The sequence below is a fragment of the Coffea arabica genome, chromosome 7c, assembly GCF_036785885.1.
Source record: "Coffea arabica cultivar ET-39 chromosome 7c, Coffea Arabica ET-39 HiFi, whole genome shotgun sequence".
Classification (NCBI taxonomy): domain Eukaryota; kingdom Viridiplantae; phylum Streptophyta; class Magnoliopsida; order Gentianales; family Rubiaceae; genus Coffea; species Coffea arabica.
This window is the reverse complement of record NC_092322.1, coordinates 34,822,730-34,840,606: the sequence shown is the minus strand read 5'-3', so window position 1 is coordinate 34,840,606 and position 17,877 is coordinate 34,822,730. Positions and strand designations below refer to the sequence as shown.

The 17,877-nt window shown below is 35.7% G+C and overlaps 1 protein-coding gene across 1 annotated transcript; it reads right to left on the bottom strand.

Annotated features, from left to right (window-relative positions):
• Nucleotides 1-21: 21 nt before the first annotated feature.
• LOC113699824 (uncharacterized) lies at nt 22-1,302 on the bottom strand. Its single transcript, XM_027220173.1, has one exon. It carries the CDS (start codon nt 1,300-1,302, stop codon nt 22-24), a length of 1,281 nt encoding a protein of 426 aa, XP_027075974.1.
• Nucleotides 1,303-17,877: the final 16,575 nt, after the last annotated feature.

Below are 17,877 nucleotides of genomic sequence, written 5' to 3'. Positions count from 1 at the left end.
TTGTTGAAATCTGTGAGACTCCTATTGAGATCGTTGAGCCTCTTGCTGTAATTGACTCGTGTTTTGGGCCAGTGACTTCACCATATCTTCAAGAGACATGTTTGAATTGGAAGTGGATGGTTGTTGCACTGGTGGCCGTGGCTGGAAATATTGTTGAAAATCAGGGGGTTTTGAAGTATAGCTAAAGTTAGGATGATTTCGCCACCCTGGGTTGTAATTGGGTGCAAAATGATCATTTCTTCGTGGAGGTAGTCTAGAAAAATCTCCCACTATGTTGACTTGTTCAGGTGAATCCTCCTGGAGAGTTGGACACATGTCAGTCATGTGTCCGGGAGCCGCACAGATACCACAAGTCTTCACAGATTGTAATTGCCCCCTTGCTATTTGACGCATCAGAGAGGTAAGCTCAGATAGTTTACCCTCTAAGTCAGAGTGATTCACTTCATTGACCCTTCTTATTGCTCCATCAGCTCTCACTCCAAATTGTTGGGAATTTTCAACCATGGTGGAGATCAATAACGTGGTTTCGTCTGTGGTCTTGTTAACCAGAGCACCGCCACTGGCTGCATCTAACATGCTCCTATCCATGGGTGATAATCCCTTGTAGAAATATTGTATTAAGAGTTGGTCAGGGATTTGATGATGTGCGCAGCTGGCACATAGTTGTTTAAAACGCTCCCAGTACTCATATAGAATTTTTCCATTCGTCTGCCTAACTCCACATATTTCTTTCCTTATATTGGCGGCTCTAGATGCAGGGAAAAATTTCTCGAGAAATCTTCTCTTCAATTCTTCCCACGTAGTGATGGATCCATATGGCAGGTAAATTAGCCAATCTTTAGCCTTATCTGCCAAAGAGAAAGGGAAGGTTCTCAACTTGATGTGGTCCTCAGTGACTCCTTGAGGTTTCATTGTGGAGCACACCACATGAAATTTTTTCAAGTATTTATGTGGGTTTTCACCTGCAATACCACGAAAAGTAGGAAGCAAGTGAATAAGACCAGATTTAAGCTCAAATGCCTCTTTCGTATGAGGAAATGTAATGCATAATGGCTGTTGGTTCATGTTAGGAGTTGCCAATTCCCTCAAAGTCTTTGGGGCTGCCATTGCTAGTCGGGGAATACGCACTTCTTCTTCTTCAGATTCACTTGATGAATCACTGGAAACAAACTCTTGCTCAGATTCTGAAGGTGACGTTGAATCTTGTTGCTTACACAACTTTGCCTCCTTGGTCAACCTTCTTGCAGTCTTCTCGATCTCTGGATCAAATTCTAATTCTCCTGTACGAGAAGATCGAGGCATAAAATAAAATAAAAATAAAAATAAAAATAAAAACTAAAGCCTGTGCAATAAGTCACTTAAAACACCAGCTCCCCGGCAACGGCGCCAAATTTTGGTGGGTGTCAAACCTCCAAAAATAAAGTTAAAAATAACAGCCTAATTGCCAACCAATACAATCTCAAATTTAATTTGTAAACAGGGCAAGTAAGGTCGTCTCCTCAAGGAACTGGTAGGCAAATCACACAGGAAAATGAGGGGGGATTTTTAGCAATAGTACCAACTCATTAAAAAGGAATAAAAATTGAAATTCAAAGTTGAGTAAGATAGCAGGAACCAAATTACACAAATAACAATTAATTAAAACAACCTAGTCAAGGAATTAATCTTGGCACTGAAGCACACAACTGATCATGGATACAAGGGACAATTCATATACTCACGAATAAACTGGTTATAGTGGTCGTCCAACCATCAATCTTTCCTTAATTTTATGGTAGTCAAGAGACGCTCATAAACTACTATCTTGTGACTAGACAATCCCAAAAATGCTCACAGGATTTAATGTAGCCACAGCATTAGAAATTAGAAGGACCCAATTCTAAATAACGAACACACATGCGGATTTATTTAGGCTAGATTAATTATCCCCACGATCCAAAATAGACCACTTACGAGGCGGTGAAATTGTCTCGTTTGCCACTAATCAATATGGTTAAAGGCGATGCGCCAACATCCTAATTGGCTATCAATTATTTAGACACTCGAATAATAGGCCTAATTATCCAATAAATCTAAACAATAATAACTCAGGGAAAAATAGAGAATAATCAAATACCCATGAACATATAAATTAAAAATAAACAATTAAAATGATCTCACAGTTATGGTGCCCCGATCCTTGATTTATTCCTCAACTAGATAAAAGATTCAGCCTTGCCTCATGTTTGATGCAATCCGAAGCTTCAATCTCGTGTTCATTAATCAAAAGAAAAGTGCCCAACCTCTAAGTCACGTTACAAAGGAAGAAAAGGAAAAAACCAACTAGTCTAAGAAACGAGACCCCAGGTCTTCATCTTGCGAGATCCGGCTTTTTTTTTCTCTTCACTCCGTAGTGAATTGCCAATCCCCTAGTTCCTTATATTTCTCAAGCTTCAGGAATTCTCTACTACCAAAAAGGATTAGCAACTTGACTCCTCCTAAAATTTAATAGCTTCCCCTTTTTTTTTGCCAATCACATTGTTGTATCTTTTTAGAAATATCTTTCCTTATTTTTCTCCATGATTTGTTGCCAAAATATTATCTGAAGATGTCTCCAAATCCAACGCAACTTCAAAACATAGCTCCCAAAAATAGTGGCAAGCTTCTAGGGATAAGTGTCACGGTCCGTCTTTCAGGATTCACTCTGCGATCTCTAGCGTGAGCGCTCCCTGGAATGAATAGTCTTCTGGAAATTCGCCTTTTATCACTTTTAACACCTATTGCCCGTAATTAACACAAATACCAATTATGAGTAGAAATCCAATACTTTGCATAATAAACGGCCAAAATTAAGACCAAATAACCACAAATAAAATGCATAATTTTATCCCTATCACTGATCATGATGTGAGTTAGTCATTGTTTGGGTTGCGAAGTAACTTGATGATTCACTTTAGTCCATAGGACGAATGAATGTTAGCAATGATGACTTAATACTCTATTTACGCTTGAACATAATGGTATGTGCATGAAGATAATCCGGGTTTAAGAGTTGTAAATTTTCACTTATGTGTTAGTGAAAGACTTTTGTCCTATGATTAGTAGTTAAGGTTCAATGATCCATGAGTAAAAGGAATGTAAATTGGTTCTTCGAGTTTTAGATATAAGCTAGATAGTTTATGGGAAGAATTTAATCCATCTTTTGACAATGTAACCTGTTATATCTGACTTTAAAAAAAAAAACTCAGTACTTTATGTTTAAAACCTCCTATTCTAGGTTTATCTACTACGTGTGAAGTTTGACAAAAAAAATGATGAAAAATTCAAAAATTTTCAATTCGATAATTTATTTCTTTACCTTTCTACGCCTTTTAGATACTAATATTTAAATTTGCTATAAATGTGTTTGTAAGAGTAATTTAGAATTTTCAATCTTGTTTTTCTTGTTTAAGTTATTTGAGTAATTTTCTTGTACGATATTTTCATGAAATTTGAATTATTAAGATCGTATTTTTTATAAAAGAAAAGGTTTTAACCAAGTATTTTATGTTCTCCCCATCTTATCTTTCCCCTTTAGAGTTAACTAAGAGAGTTTCTTTGCAAACAACCAAGAATTTAAGAATTTATTCTTACGAGTGTTATTCTGAAAATTTTGTATCCTTCTCTTAAAAACTTCAAAAATTTTGATTTTTGTTATAAAACTATATTTTCTTTTTGTGGAGAGGAATGAACCCAAGAGGTTTATTATATCTAATGCAAGGTTTGAATATATCGGAGTAAGTGACTAGAGAACTATGATAAGATATTGTTGAATTTAAGGTTTATTCTTTAGTGTTTTGATATTTGTATACATTTGTATGGAACTGGATGTGATTTTTTTGAAGTTATTAATTACTTAAGGTTTCTTCCTAACCATTTTGAAAGATTAATAGAGTTAAGACCCAGTAGAACAAAATTACTGCATTGTTAAGATCTTATCGAATTTGATATACGAGACATTAAAGTTCATTGAGAGTACTTAAGGACCATTGGGATATTGAGGTAAGGATAACGTGGTTTGTTCTTGGATTGGAATACATTGATTGACAAATTTCTTGAGGCAATCTTTATTACTTATGATTGGCTTATTAATGAGGTAATTGAATTTGCAAAAACGCGTGAAAAGATTATCATCTTGCTCCTCGTGAAAAGATTAAGGATACAGGACTTATGTGATATCTAGTATGGAATAGGTTTTACAATTCTTAAGAGAGGGATGCAGAAGAGAAAACGGGAGTTTTCGAACTAAGGTATGAATTTCGAGAATGAAATTCTTTTAAGGGGGAGAGGATGTGGGGACCCAAAATTCTTGCTATTTTACTTTATTTTAACCTAGTTGCACCTCATTTATTTGATTAATTATTGATTTGAAATGATTTTTGCATCTGCATAAATTTTAGAACTATTGCATATGAAATGCGCGAGTGGCGCGAATGTGACTTTTAGCAAGTTCTTTGAGGGCATTTAGTGAAAAAGGGATTGAGGAAGAAGATTATTAAGATTATTTGGTGAAGAAGATAATTGGAGCAAAATACCACAAGATTTTATTTAGTAACACTACCATTCAAGAAGTCAACTCTTCAATCTTGTCTAAAAAAAAGAGAGCTTTCTTGCCTTTCTTTTCCTTTCATTTCTTTCTTTCATTTTGAACCACAAGAGAGAGAGAGGGCCGAGAGTTAGAGAGCAAAAGAGAGGAAAGAAAAACTTGATTTTCATTCAAAATTTTCACTTTCAAACCAAGATCTTCACTACCCATTTACATTCTTGAGTAAGCTTGAAGGTTAGAGCTTTTAGGAGAAGATTCTTGCTTTCTTCTTGGACCAATCTTGCCAGGGTTGAAGCTTTGGGAGAGGTAAGTGGATGAGCAACTCAAATCTTTTACATTTCAAGTGGATTTAAGTTAAATCTTGGAAGATCCATGGTGGATTTGAAATTTTTATGGAAGTTTTGGCACTAAAAACTGGATAGTCTCGTATGTTTGAATCTTGATAATTTTGGCCAAGAATTTGTGGATTGTTGTTTCTCGATATCCAAGGGTTAATGATTGATAAAACCCTTGAGGATTTGAGTTATATTTCTAGTGATTTGTTGGTGAAAATGGAAGAAATTTCTATATCCACCAAGTGTTTGATCTTTTATTAAGGGTTGTTTATGTGCAAATTTTCATGGTTTTTCTTACTAACAATCTTGGCCATATATTGTTTGATATATTCATGGATTTGTTATGGAAAAATTGGGAAGATTTGATGGAGAAATGTTTGGAAAATTCTTGTGGAAAAATTCTGCCTTTGCTGTCCAAAATAGGGGAAGATATATCAGCCTTGATTTCCACTATTTCTTAATAATTTTGGGCAAGTTCTAGTTCAAGAAATTTGTTAACACATCACTCTTTACTTATATGTTGAATTTGAACCAAAACTATGAATTTCTTCCTTGTTTTCTTTTTGGAAAGTTTGCAAAATGGACTGAAACTCAAAGAGCATTTTCAGTCAAATTATTTGATTTTCTGGTATTAATAAAAAATGAATTAGAGTCTAAATTTTATACCGTTGAAAAGCTCTTTGAATCTAGTTTCAAACGCAACCAACGGCATTCGATTTTGATTTTTCTACATTGAGTTATAGCCGTTTTCCCGACACTGCTCAAATGCCCTGATATGACGCAACGGCTTTCTTGTGCCTCTGTGATTGCTATTTTGACCACGAAAATGCATGAAAAGAATTTCGATGTCTTCATAAGAAATGTGATATGGGTGGAATAAAATTCATCTCAATCTGATAAGTGTACCATCAGTTATGATCAAAATTCTGAGAGGTGTCAAAGCTGTCACTTTGATTCTTCTCCTTTGCATTCTTTCCTTCACTTTTCTTGGTTCAATTTAACATTTTTCATTCCATATTATACCTGGACCATTGACTTAACATGTATTTGGATTTTCCCTATTGAGATTCAAAACATGTGTTTTGGAAGACTTTTGGGGGTAAAAATATGAAAATCTTGAGTAACATCTTGGGACTTCTAAGTTGGGACTTGGGAGTAGTTTTGATAAATGGTGCTTTGGAGTGGTGAATCTCATTGTACTCTAATTACTTGGTTCTAGAACTTCCAAGTGAACATAAGATTTGCACCTGAGGTGGACGTTTGAGCTTTGCTTTACATGGTGAGTGTCAAGTGCATGTTTCTTAATATTTTGATTTGAATGATACCACGTGTTATGTGTTGAATTCTGAACTTGATGAGGCGAGGGTGATCTTGTACTCACTTAAATTTGATTGACCTGTACTTGTACTTGACTTGTAAATGCTTAGCGGCAGCATGTACCACACTCAATCCGAATGGGAAGTGCCTCTCATCCCGTTTCAATACTTTTATCCTGATTAAGTCAATTGAAGAGTTATCTCAACGACCTTAGTGCTGAGCGGCAGCATGTACCACACTCAATCCGAATGGGCAGTGCCTCTCATTCCGTCTCAGTACCTCTATCTTGATTAAGTCGATTGGAGTGTTATCTCATCGACCATACTTGTTCTTGATTAGTTATATTTGAGTATTACCACCACTATTTCTGTTTGGTATTCGTGCCCGATAAGGAGCATGTTTAGTGGACGAAAAACTAGTGTAAAATGGAGATCTACAGTCATTGTTTTGTCTCTTTAAATGTTGACGGAGTGTCAATGGGTTCAGAACAAGTTATTGCAACGAGGAAATTGGTTCTTGAGAGCCATCTGTATCCTTTTACTTGAATGCTCTGTATGAGTTGTGGTATTTATTTATGTCATTATTTGATGCTTATATTTAATCAATTAAAAGTTTAGTTTTGTGATTTGCGACTGCGTGACTTTTTGGCACTTCATTGGGAAAAAACTCACCCTGTTTCCCCTTTGTTTTCCTTACAGCGAACAAAGTTTTGAGAGCGTGATTTGGGGAAAGAGTTGAGTTAGTTTTAGTTTTGTTTTGTGTATGCTTCTCTGTATTAGTAAACTTCACAAGTATTTGTATAAGTTTGAATATTTTGGTTTGTATTTTAAGTTGACTCTTTGGTGACTCCATTGTATATAGTTTTGGGTTGATGAATGGAAGTTAAATTGTGTGTGAATTTTGATTTAGTAGTCCTGGCGAGAGTTGGGCAGACAGTCTGCTAACCTTTGGGGTATGCTCTAAGGGAATGTGGGGTTGTCACATAAATCGCCAAATATTATTTGAATTTTCTTGTGTTTGATACATTTATGACGTAGGAAAATGTTTTCCAATAGAAAAAATCTTTCATTTGAGGTCTGTTTTTTTAATGGAAAATGTTTTTTATGGAAAACATTTTTCATATTTTTCGATGTTTGGCCATTTATTATGGTAGGAAAATATTTATTGTGGGAAAACAATTTGCATCACATGATGAAAAATAGCTTACCCTTTTGACTTACTGGAGTTGGTTTCATTTAAGAACGCGTGTCTCCGGTCTCTTGAGATGAAATAAAAAAAAAACTCCAAAGTTATAAAGATGAAATGAGAGAAAAAAATCCCCGGAGACAAAGAAACTACCTTCCGGTATGAAATGACTGATAATTTGAATTACGTTCGAGGATGGCAATAATATCTAATTCTAAACAAGGGCAATACCCATCATTTTCAATTCTAGAGATATCTCTAAGATAAAATTTCTTTCATTCAGAGATTTCTAGTTTAGGGTTTTTTTCCCTCCAAAAGAATCATTGACATTTTTTTGTAAAAATTATGGTTTTGTCTAGTATTCCAAATCAAGGTTTAATTATTATTGTTTTGTTGCTACAATTTCTGAAAATTATGAGACTAAATTTACTCGAGATTTGAGTTTTTCTCTTTTCTATAATCATGGAAGCCCTTGGAATTTTGCATACTTGGTAAATTGTATTACTGTGTTGCTCTAGTTTCTTGTTAAGTTAGATATTTGGGCTTTAATCCTTGGTTATTTCAATCAATTGGTTCGAATTTTGAGGATTTTAACTAGTTTATCATTCACTTCAATCTTACGACCAAGAAGTTAATCTTGTCTATATACTAATAATTAGTTTTTAACTATAGATGGTGGTAATTGATTATCTAGCATTATAAATACTAACTTTTAGAATTTTTTCATCTAGTGAACATGAATTTTTGGAACTTGATCAAATATTTTTATTTATCGGGTAAGATGGAAGGATACTTGAGACATTTTCAAGTTTTTACTAATATTGTTTGCTTGAATTTAATGCTCTGCCTCAATCTTTAATTCAGATTTCAGACTGAATCCCCTTTTCAGCTAGTCCTTTTATTTTGACCTATTCCCCTACCTAGTTGAAATTTCACACGATTAATTAAATGCTCTTAGCTAATTTTCTTGCAATGTTAGAACTAGGAAAATAAGCTATGGAGAGTTGTGGTGAAAATATTACTAGTACTACTATTTCATTGTAATAGAAGAGGCTTTCCTATTCTTCTCAAGAAGTTCTTGATTCTCTCTGTATTTCTAATCCTTCTCCTCCTACTTAATTTCATTGTAATTCATACTTAATTTCATTGTAATTCATACTTAATTTCATTGTAATTCATACTTGATCCAATTTTTCTTGCTTATTTACAATGTTAGTTTTGTTGTCCTATGTTTGGATCATTCCATTGATGTCCTTAGTATTCAATTTTGCCTTTTTACTAATAAGTCACTTGTTAGATGTATATAGCTACAAGTGATTTCCCTAAAAAAGTTTCTTTGTAAAAATGTGTCAGTGCAACTTAAATCTATTTAATATTAGAGTTTGGTTTGTTTGTTTAAGTGCCTCTTTAGTGTTAATAAGGACTACATTGAGGATAAAGATGATATCAGTGAATTTTGTTTTAACAATGAACTATAGTGTATTATCAATAATGCTAAATTCTTGTGTACACATAGCAGTTGGTGCAAATTCCTATAGCATGTATGATGTATTGTTCTATTAGTTTGATCTGAGGGTGCATTCTAAGTTGCTTAAACTTGAGATTGAATCAAATTACTCTCTCTCTCTCTCTCTCTCTCTCTCTCTCTCTCTCTCTCTAGAAATTTTTCCATTTATGAATAAGAAATTTAGAGAGTCACATGCTATATAATTATATTCTATTTTTAATCGAAAGTATTTAGACAATATAGATGTAATATTCTATTACATGAGTTTCTTTTCATGGATAGCTTGTAAATATTTTCAAAGAAAAATTATTGAAAAATTTTGTTAGATTTTTTGCCTGTATTTACCCATGAATGGTTTGGGCTTGAAATTTGAGGTTGAAGTGTTGTTTCCTTAGGTATTAAATCATTCCTGACTTAAGAACATCCCCGACTTAAGGACTCCTAGCCTGCTACTATAGCTACATTTGTTTTTTACTATCATAGATACTATGTTCTGTACATTATTAGATTTTAGACATGTTTAATTTATATAGATCTCCTCTATGTGGTTGAATATCATCCATGTTAATTAATTTGTATTTGATGACTTTTACTTGCCTAGTTGCCCCGATATTGTTTAATTGACGACAAACAAGTCTTTATTTGTTTGGCTGGCAGCTATATGAATCTGGTAGTATAGTCAATTTGTAATTTTCCACTCTCAATAATTGAGGATAAGTAATAAAACTTTGTTACTTTTATTTAACAAACATATTGCTAGAGTTAAATCTAATCTATAGCAAATAGAATTGGAATTTATTTAGGCACAACAATAGGGGAGACGGAAAATCCTAAGATATTTGGATGAAGACGATTCAAGTTATGAAATACATAATTCAACTTGTTGAATAAAACTCCAAGTACTTCATTCACCACTTACGAGTTGTTGTTGCATTTAAATTAAGCGTAATAGTTATATTGGTATTGAATAAGTTGAATTATAAGTTTTTAGATATATAATCATTATGATACTTTAAAAGGTGTTGGTTGCTTCACAGTTCAAACTGTAGTTGGCTCATTTAATGTGAGATCGATAGTGAAAAGAGTAGGGAAGAAGGATTATCTAATATAGAAGATCCTAGTAACTCTATTATTGTAGCTAAATAGCATATAAACTAACTACTAAAGGATGATAAAAGTGAAATTTTGTATCTCTTAAAGAAGACTTTCTTTCTAAAGTTTAAACTGCATTTTAACGAGTCTTAAAATATTAGATTTTTTAAAACATTATTCTAGTGACAAACTATTTATTTTGCATGCATAAATATCCATATTTATTATATTTTTATCATTCTTGACTTTACATTTGCTAAGCTAATAAGTTCATGATGTATGATCATGCCATGTTCAATTCGTAGGGATAAGAATGTAAGAGGAAAAGACACCAAATGTAGGTCTAGATTTAAGACATGTTTTCCCTTTCATTTTATATCATTTATGAAATGTTTAGCAGAGACTTTTCCTATAACTTTGCTAAAAAACATATTTTCTAAAGAGCTTTCCCTAAAATTTTGATCTCACAAGAAGATACATTTCAAGCCATATATATAAAGCCAGCCAACCTCCAAGAGTAAAGCTAATTCCATTTAGAAGTTTACACTTACTAGTACCAACAAAAAATAAATGAAAAAGAAAAGAAAAAAATGGAGAAATGTAAACCAGATGAGACTGTTGGTACTGACTTGGAGTTGAAATTGATGGCATCAAGTTGAGAAAGGTGAATCGGAGTCACATCGATAACAAGACGAATGTTTGCAACTAATGAGTAATGAACGACGAAAATATTATGAGGATTTAGGTTTTTTTAAGGCAATTGTGCCATGATTCATTGATTCTTCGCTATGCAAGAGTGCATTGCAAAGCAATGTCTAATTTATTTTACATGATAAGTAATGCAGCATAAGAAATTGATAGAAAAGGTCTAAGTGGACATAAAGCCAAGATGGTCTTAAAACAACTAAAATTCTGTTAGACTAATTTTCCCCTTTTTACATAATAGTACAAAACATTTGGCAAGACTTTGAGACAGTAAATTATAATCAGCGATTCCACTTACCTGCAGCATGACAGGATGGAAGAAGAAATCTTGGAATGTGGAACATCTAATTTATGACCATTGTCTTCTTTATCAAAAGTGTTGTATTGGGTGCATGTGGTACAAAATAAGAAAGGAATCCAAATTAAAGAATCAGAATTTCCAAGCTCCAAATATGATGGAACAGTTGAAGATAAAAGATTCGCATCTTAACTGGCGCATTCTTCATCAGTGCGGCCTTGAGCGGACTCTCCGGCTTCAAAATCAACTGGGCAACTTCCTCAAGGATCGCCATTTCACCGATTCAACCAAATTATCAAAACCCTAGGTATGCTTTTCTCAATGTTGGATACGAGAGTCTCTGGGGAGAAATTGCTAAGGCTTTCGGAATTTGTCTATTTGTTGGTTGCACTTGCTTTGCATAGTGATAACTACCACAAAGATAACCGTCATCAGCCATGCACCGGAATTGAGCATTTAGGTTGCCGTCATGGTTATCTTCCTAGATTAAGACAATTATGAAATCTTCTTTTTCTTTTTAATCCTTTTTCGTTTAAAGGTCAGCAAAAAAAAAAAGAAAATAATTGGGAAAAAAACCTCAGTTATCACCGGTTTTGCATTCACAATTTATGAATAAGCAAGTCCACCTTTTAATATATATATATATATATTTTTTCCCGATTATAAGTATAAAATTACTTTATTTATTAAATTGAATAATAGAAACTATTTTATATCTAATTTAACTCATAAAATAGGATTGTGTAGGGGCTATAAATGGGACACATATTGTTGCAAGTGTACCCCTTGAGATTCAAGGTAGATTTTGAGGTCGAAAGATTAACCCGACTCAAAATGTTTTAACTGCTATTCCTTTTGACCCTCAAGTTTTCACATGTGCTCAATGGTTGAAAGAATTGGCATTGAAAGAATTGGCATGTGACCCTTGTACTTTGAAAGATAACAATTATGTAGAACACTATTAGATTAGGCAAAAGTAACTATTTTTTTCAATTTTAGACAAGTATTATCTTGTAGATGTTGGATATGACATTCATAATAGGTCTATTCCTCCTTAGTCTAGAGTTCAATATCACCTAAAAGAGTATGTTGATAATCCTTTTAAAATGAAAAGGAGCTTTTCAATCTTTGTCATTCCTCCTTGAGAATAACCATCAAATAAGACTTTGGTGTTTTAATGAAACGATTTTAAAGTGATGGTTAATGATCCATTTTGGAATTTTTAAACTAAAGTGGATATGATCCTGGCATGTTGTGTCATACACAATCATGCAGCGGGTATAGCTCCAAATGACATATTCATGAAAGAGATTATTTAACAACAAGAATCTAAAACTCCAAGTATTTTGACTGAACAAGCATCTCACACATAGTCTTATTAAACAAAAAGTGAGGGGCAAATAGAAAACGGAGAATGGGCATGGAAAAAGGAAACAATTGCTCATGCTATATATGTAGATAACACCAAAAAAAGATAAATAGATAATATAGATAGTGGTTGTAGTTTTTTTTCTAAGTGTTTAGCTTCTTGGATCAGTTAAGACAAGTTGTAAATAGATTTTTTTTTTGTTAAAATTCACTTTTAATTTTGGATATATTTCAAAAAACTTTTTTCTATGAATTCCTTAATATCCAATTTGTTCCTTGATTTATAAGTTTATTTTTATAAGTGATGACTATTGAAATTTTTTTTTACGATGGGTAAGAAAAGAGAGAAACAATTCAGTGATTAAGTCTGTGGAGCGTTTAATGCTTAAGATTCTTACCGATGAGGTAAAAACTTGGGAATATACCTAATAATTGGTTAAAACTAAGTTCATTCACATGTTGTAGATGCATTGAAAGATAACTTTGGAATTATATGCTCCGCAGAACATGTGAAAAATCATCTAGTCAAAGTGCGATAATCTTGGCCCACCATAGTAATTTGGGTGAAATAATACTTTGAAGATGATAACTACCAATCCTAGTGTGTATTACGCCTATGTTCAAGTGATTTTATATATTTACATCATTTGTCTATATAAGATTCTTGTTTTTCTTACTTATCTTCGAAATTTTGTACTAATTTAAAAGTTTATGATTAATACTTTTTTCTGTTATTGCGTATTAGTTTTTCAAGGAGTCTAGTGGATGGGCACTTTTGTTGATAAGATATTTTTAGAATTTAGATTTATTTTTAATGATGTTAGAAAATAAAAAATCTCACAAATATAGAAGGAAAAAATTTTCTTGATGGCATGAACTTTTTTAGCATATTTCACATAGAGTTATTATAATCTGGAGTATTGTATATTGTAAGCTATTGCATTGCTGTTTCGAGTGTATTTATAGAGTTGAAGTTTTAAAGTTGTTAAACTCTATTAGCTGAAATTTAAAGCAAGTTCTTAGATGCCATATTTGTATTTGCACCTGATTTTGTGGCTCGAATTACTGGCACTTTTTAAGTGTTTGATACAAAATCTTTTCGGATGACATGCAGAATTCAGTATTTCATGATTTGTTTTCTCTTCAAAAGTTGTTTGCTTATGATATTCTAGCCGAGTTTATGTCTTTTTCCAATACTTTTATGGTGTTGCTAGATCATATTTTTCATGATACATCGAGCATTATTTTTTTGAATGGTGATACTAGTTTCTATAGCTAACTTTTTTTTTTGTTTTTGGCTAAGCCCGAACACGGGGCCAGGTGCCACCCCATAATTTATTTATATGAACTTAAAGTTACAATAATGATCCAAGCCTTACCCTAACATAGAGACTATACCATCAGTACCTTCCTAATTGAAGGCAATCCTAATCTATCTAGACAAATTTCGCCACGAGCCAACTGTGGAATCAAGTGTATGTGTTCATAAACCCTAACCTGTTGTTCAGGGTGAGTAACTCCCACATTAGACAAAATATCAGCAACTCTATTCATCTCCCTATAGCAGTGAACTATCCTAGGGGAGTCACCCAACAACTGCCATATATGCCAAACCTTCTTTCGGATGTGCCAAAGACATTGGAATTATTTTTGCAGAATCCCCACCAAAACCAAGGAATCTAACTGGACGCCCACATTACCAAATCCCCTCTGAGCACACTTGTGAAGCCTAATAAGAAGGGCTATAGTCTCAGCATGTAAACTGGAGATTTCCCCAAGAAAAGCCGAAAATGCAAATAGAGGACTTTCTAATGAGTCGCGTAGGACACCACCACTACCACCCGGACCTGGGTTGCCCTTTGAGTACCCATCTGTATTGAGCCACCCCAATCTCCGGCACTGTCCAACGCACCAACTGAAAGCCAAAAGTACACGCTGGGAGAGCTGACCAATCATATAAATGCTGAAACGTATGTGCCCCAACTTTGCCCTTAAGTTGAATCTCCATCAGCATCTTTACTTCCCTGAATATGGCATGAACAACAGTTGCCGGATGCAATGGTTTTCCTTGAAAGACGCCTTTATTCCTAGCCTTCCAAATATGCCAGCATATGAGACTATGGAGAATAGTAAACGGAAAATGCCTCCTCTCCGATTTCTGCTCAACAAACCACCACACACTTGTTCGAGCACATAGTAAGGACCCTGTACAAGTTACCCCACACACACTCCCAAAATAACCCCATACCTCCATGGCCAACTGCCCCACAGAGAACACATGTTCAATAGTTTAGCATGATGGACTCTGACAACAAAGACACTTCGAAGGCATTTGGAAACCAAGCTGACATAGCGTATCTGCCAATGGTAATCGTCCTATCAATAATCGCAACATGAAGAAGGAAACCTTCAATGGGATTCGATGATACCATACCCGTGATAGAACAACAGAAATGTTGCGGGCCTGACGAACCTCACCAAAAGCCGAGGCTAGCATGAATTTGCCAGATGTCGATGGCATCCATACAGCCTCATCAGCACGACCCTCTACAGGTATCGGCTGTTGTAAGATTGAGAGGATAATCCCTGTTGGTAAGGCTTGAGATAGCAACTGTACATCCCATTCCCCATTTGTGATAAAGTCCCCAAAAGTGAGATCCGGGATAACTATCGACCTAAGAAATAAAGCATCGCTGCCTAACCAATTGTCATACCAGAAGTGACAGGAGCTCTCGTTAACCTGCCATAACATTGACAACTCCACCTGTCGACTAACATTCCATATTCGTCTCCAAGTAGTCGTAGCAGATAAACTCAATGGGACTTCACACGGATTCTTCTCCCTACAGTATTTAGCTAGCAAAAAAGTTGCCTAAAGCAAAGATCCAGTCCGAAACCTCCACCATAATTTGCACGAAAAGGCTCTGTAAACATCCCTAAGTCTGTGAAATCCTGCGCCACCCTCTTCTACCGGGTAGCACAAGGGAGACCATCGTATCCAATGGAACTTTGATTTCTCATCTAGTGATCCCTACAAGAAGTTTGCACAAGCCTTTTCGATCATTGCGAATACCGAGCTCGGCAACACCATAGCCGAAAGCAAATGGACGGGTATAGCAGCAAGAACATGTTTGATAAGGTTTAACTTCCCGCCTGGAGAGAGAAGTCTTGACTTCCATGACAGCACCCTTCCCAAAATAGTTTGGCTCACTACCCCAAAATACGAAGACCTACCCCTGCCCAAGTATAGAGGGAATCCCAAGTAGCGAATTCGAAAAGCTTGCTAGGCAAACTTCGTTACCCGCTCAATCAACCTTCGTCGAGACTGAGGCAGTGATGGATGAATCAAATAGCCACTTTTTTGAGCGTTTACCAGCTACCCCGAGAATTGATTATACAACTCCAATACCCGCATAATGCGACGCAAAGAATTGGATGAACCATTCACAAATATAATTAAATAATGCCGACGATAATGGATCACCCTGATGCAACCCCCTAGTCGACCTAAAAAATCCATGCGATGCACCATTGACAATGACTGAGAACCACACATTAGAGAGCAATCGCCAAACCCTGTCTATGAATAGCTCTCCAAACCCAAACCTCCGCAACACATTAACAATATAAAACCAGGACACCCTATCGTATGCCTTAGACATGTCCAACTTTAACGCAACATTGCCCCCTCTAGCGGACTTGTCAATACCCGACATCATTTCTTGGGCCAACAAATAATTTTTCGTTATATTCCGCCCCTTAACAAAACCTATCTGTTAGGGGGAGGTAATCTTTGGCAAAATAAAGGATAGCCTGTCAGCCAAGAGCCTAGATAGCAGCTTATTAAAAAAAATTGCAGAGACTAATCGGTCTAACCATTGAAAAGTCATGGGGATTTGACACTTTAGGGATAAGCACAATGGAGGTGGAAGTAATAAACTTAAGCAATTCAGCCCCATAGAAAAAGCTCAGCACCATATTATAGACATCTTGAGCAATGACATCCCAGGAAAACGTGAAGAACTTACCCGTGAATCCATCTGATCCTACAGCACTCGCCCCGTCCATTGCAAAAACCACTCATCGAACCTCCTCCATGGATGGGACATGCTCTAAGGTCTTGTTATCCTTCTCTATGATCAATGGGGGAATTAAGTGCAGCATCTCCGGTACAAGGACAGTAGGTTCAGAGAACAGGTCCGAGAAGAACTTGATCGCCTCGTTTGCTATGTCCTCATCCTTCTCCACCCAGGAACCCTATGAATTCTTAGTCTAATGGATGGCGCTCTAAACCCTTCGTTTCTTCACCACCGCATGAAAGAACTTGGAATTCCAATCCCCACTTTGAAGCCACCTCACTCGAGCCTTTTGCCTCCAGAATTGCTCCTCAATTAACAGCACCTAACTTAGGTCCGCCTGAGCCCTATCAAATCCGGCTTGCAACATTTCAGAGTCATTGCCCTCCACCTCTACCTTAGCCCTTCGAACCACAGCCTCTGCCACCCGAACCGTATCTAAAACATTTCCAAAAGTGTTCTTGTTCCACTCCTGGATAGCCTTACGGGTTGCCATTAGTTTTAAGTACAAAACGCACAATGGAGTCCCAATCACTGGTCTATCCCAAGCACCTCTAATTACCTCTAGCAGAGCTGCCTGAGAAGTCCAAATGTTGAAGAATCGAAATGACCTCGGTTTGTTGTCTAAGCGAGTAGCAAAAGAAATCCGTAGAGGTATATGATCTGACGGGTGTCTCGCTAAGTGCTCAACAGAAATGATGGAAGAGACATCCGTACATTCTCCATTAATTAGCAATCTGTCTAATCGTTTCCAAATTTTAGCTCTATCTCTCCGATTGTTGCACCACGTAAAGTTAGCTCCCGAAAAACTAGGGTCAAAGACGCCGGCTGCCTCCATAAAAGACATAAGCACTACCCCCTCATGAACACCAACCCGCCGACCTCCACACTTTTCATGGGGAGCCAGAATGACATTAAAATCCCCCCCCAATACACCATGGAAAGGAGCTAGGCTTATCAGCAAGAAGATTCTGCCATAGTTCTCTTTGCTCCTCCAAAGAACACTTGGCTTGAACAAAAGAGAAAATAATGGGACCGGGTAGCTGTGGATGATGCATAGATAAGGAAATATGCTTGTTTGAGTAAAACTAAACAACTGAAAGGATTGCAATAAAGAACCCAGATGCCATCCGACAAGTTTGTAATAACTGAATCAAATGCCAGACACATACGAATGAAATCAACCTTAGACACATCAGTTTTAGGCTCGCAAATAACAGCAAACTTGACACCATACAACCATATTAATTTTATCAATTTTCTAAGATTTGGGGATTTGGAAACCCTGTAAATATTCTAGAAAATTGCATTAATCATGAGGCAAAAACCTGGAAGGAGTTATAGGTTGGCGTTGCAGACCTCAACTGGCGATCAGAAGGGAAGTGCGCACGGACAACTTTCCTTGCCCTTGCTTGATACCTTGCACCCCA

Bases quoted from the DNA above. Each gene is read 5' to 3' on its own strand.
- LOC113699824 (XM_027220173.1), bottom strand. From the start codon at position 1,302: ATGCCTCGATCTTCTCGTACAGGAGAATTAGAATTTGATCCAGAGATC.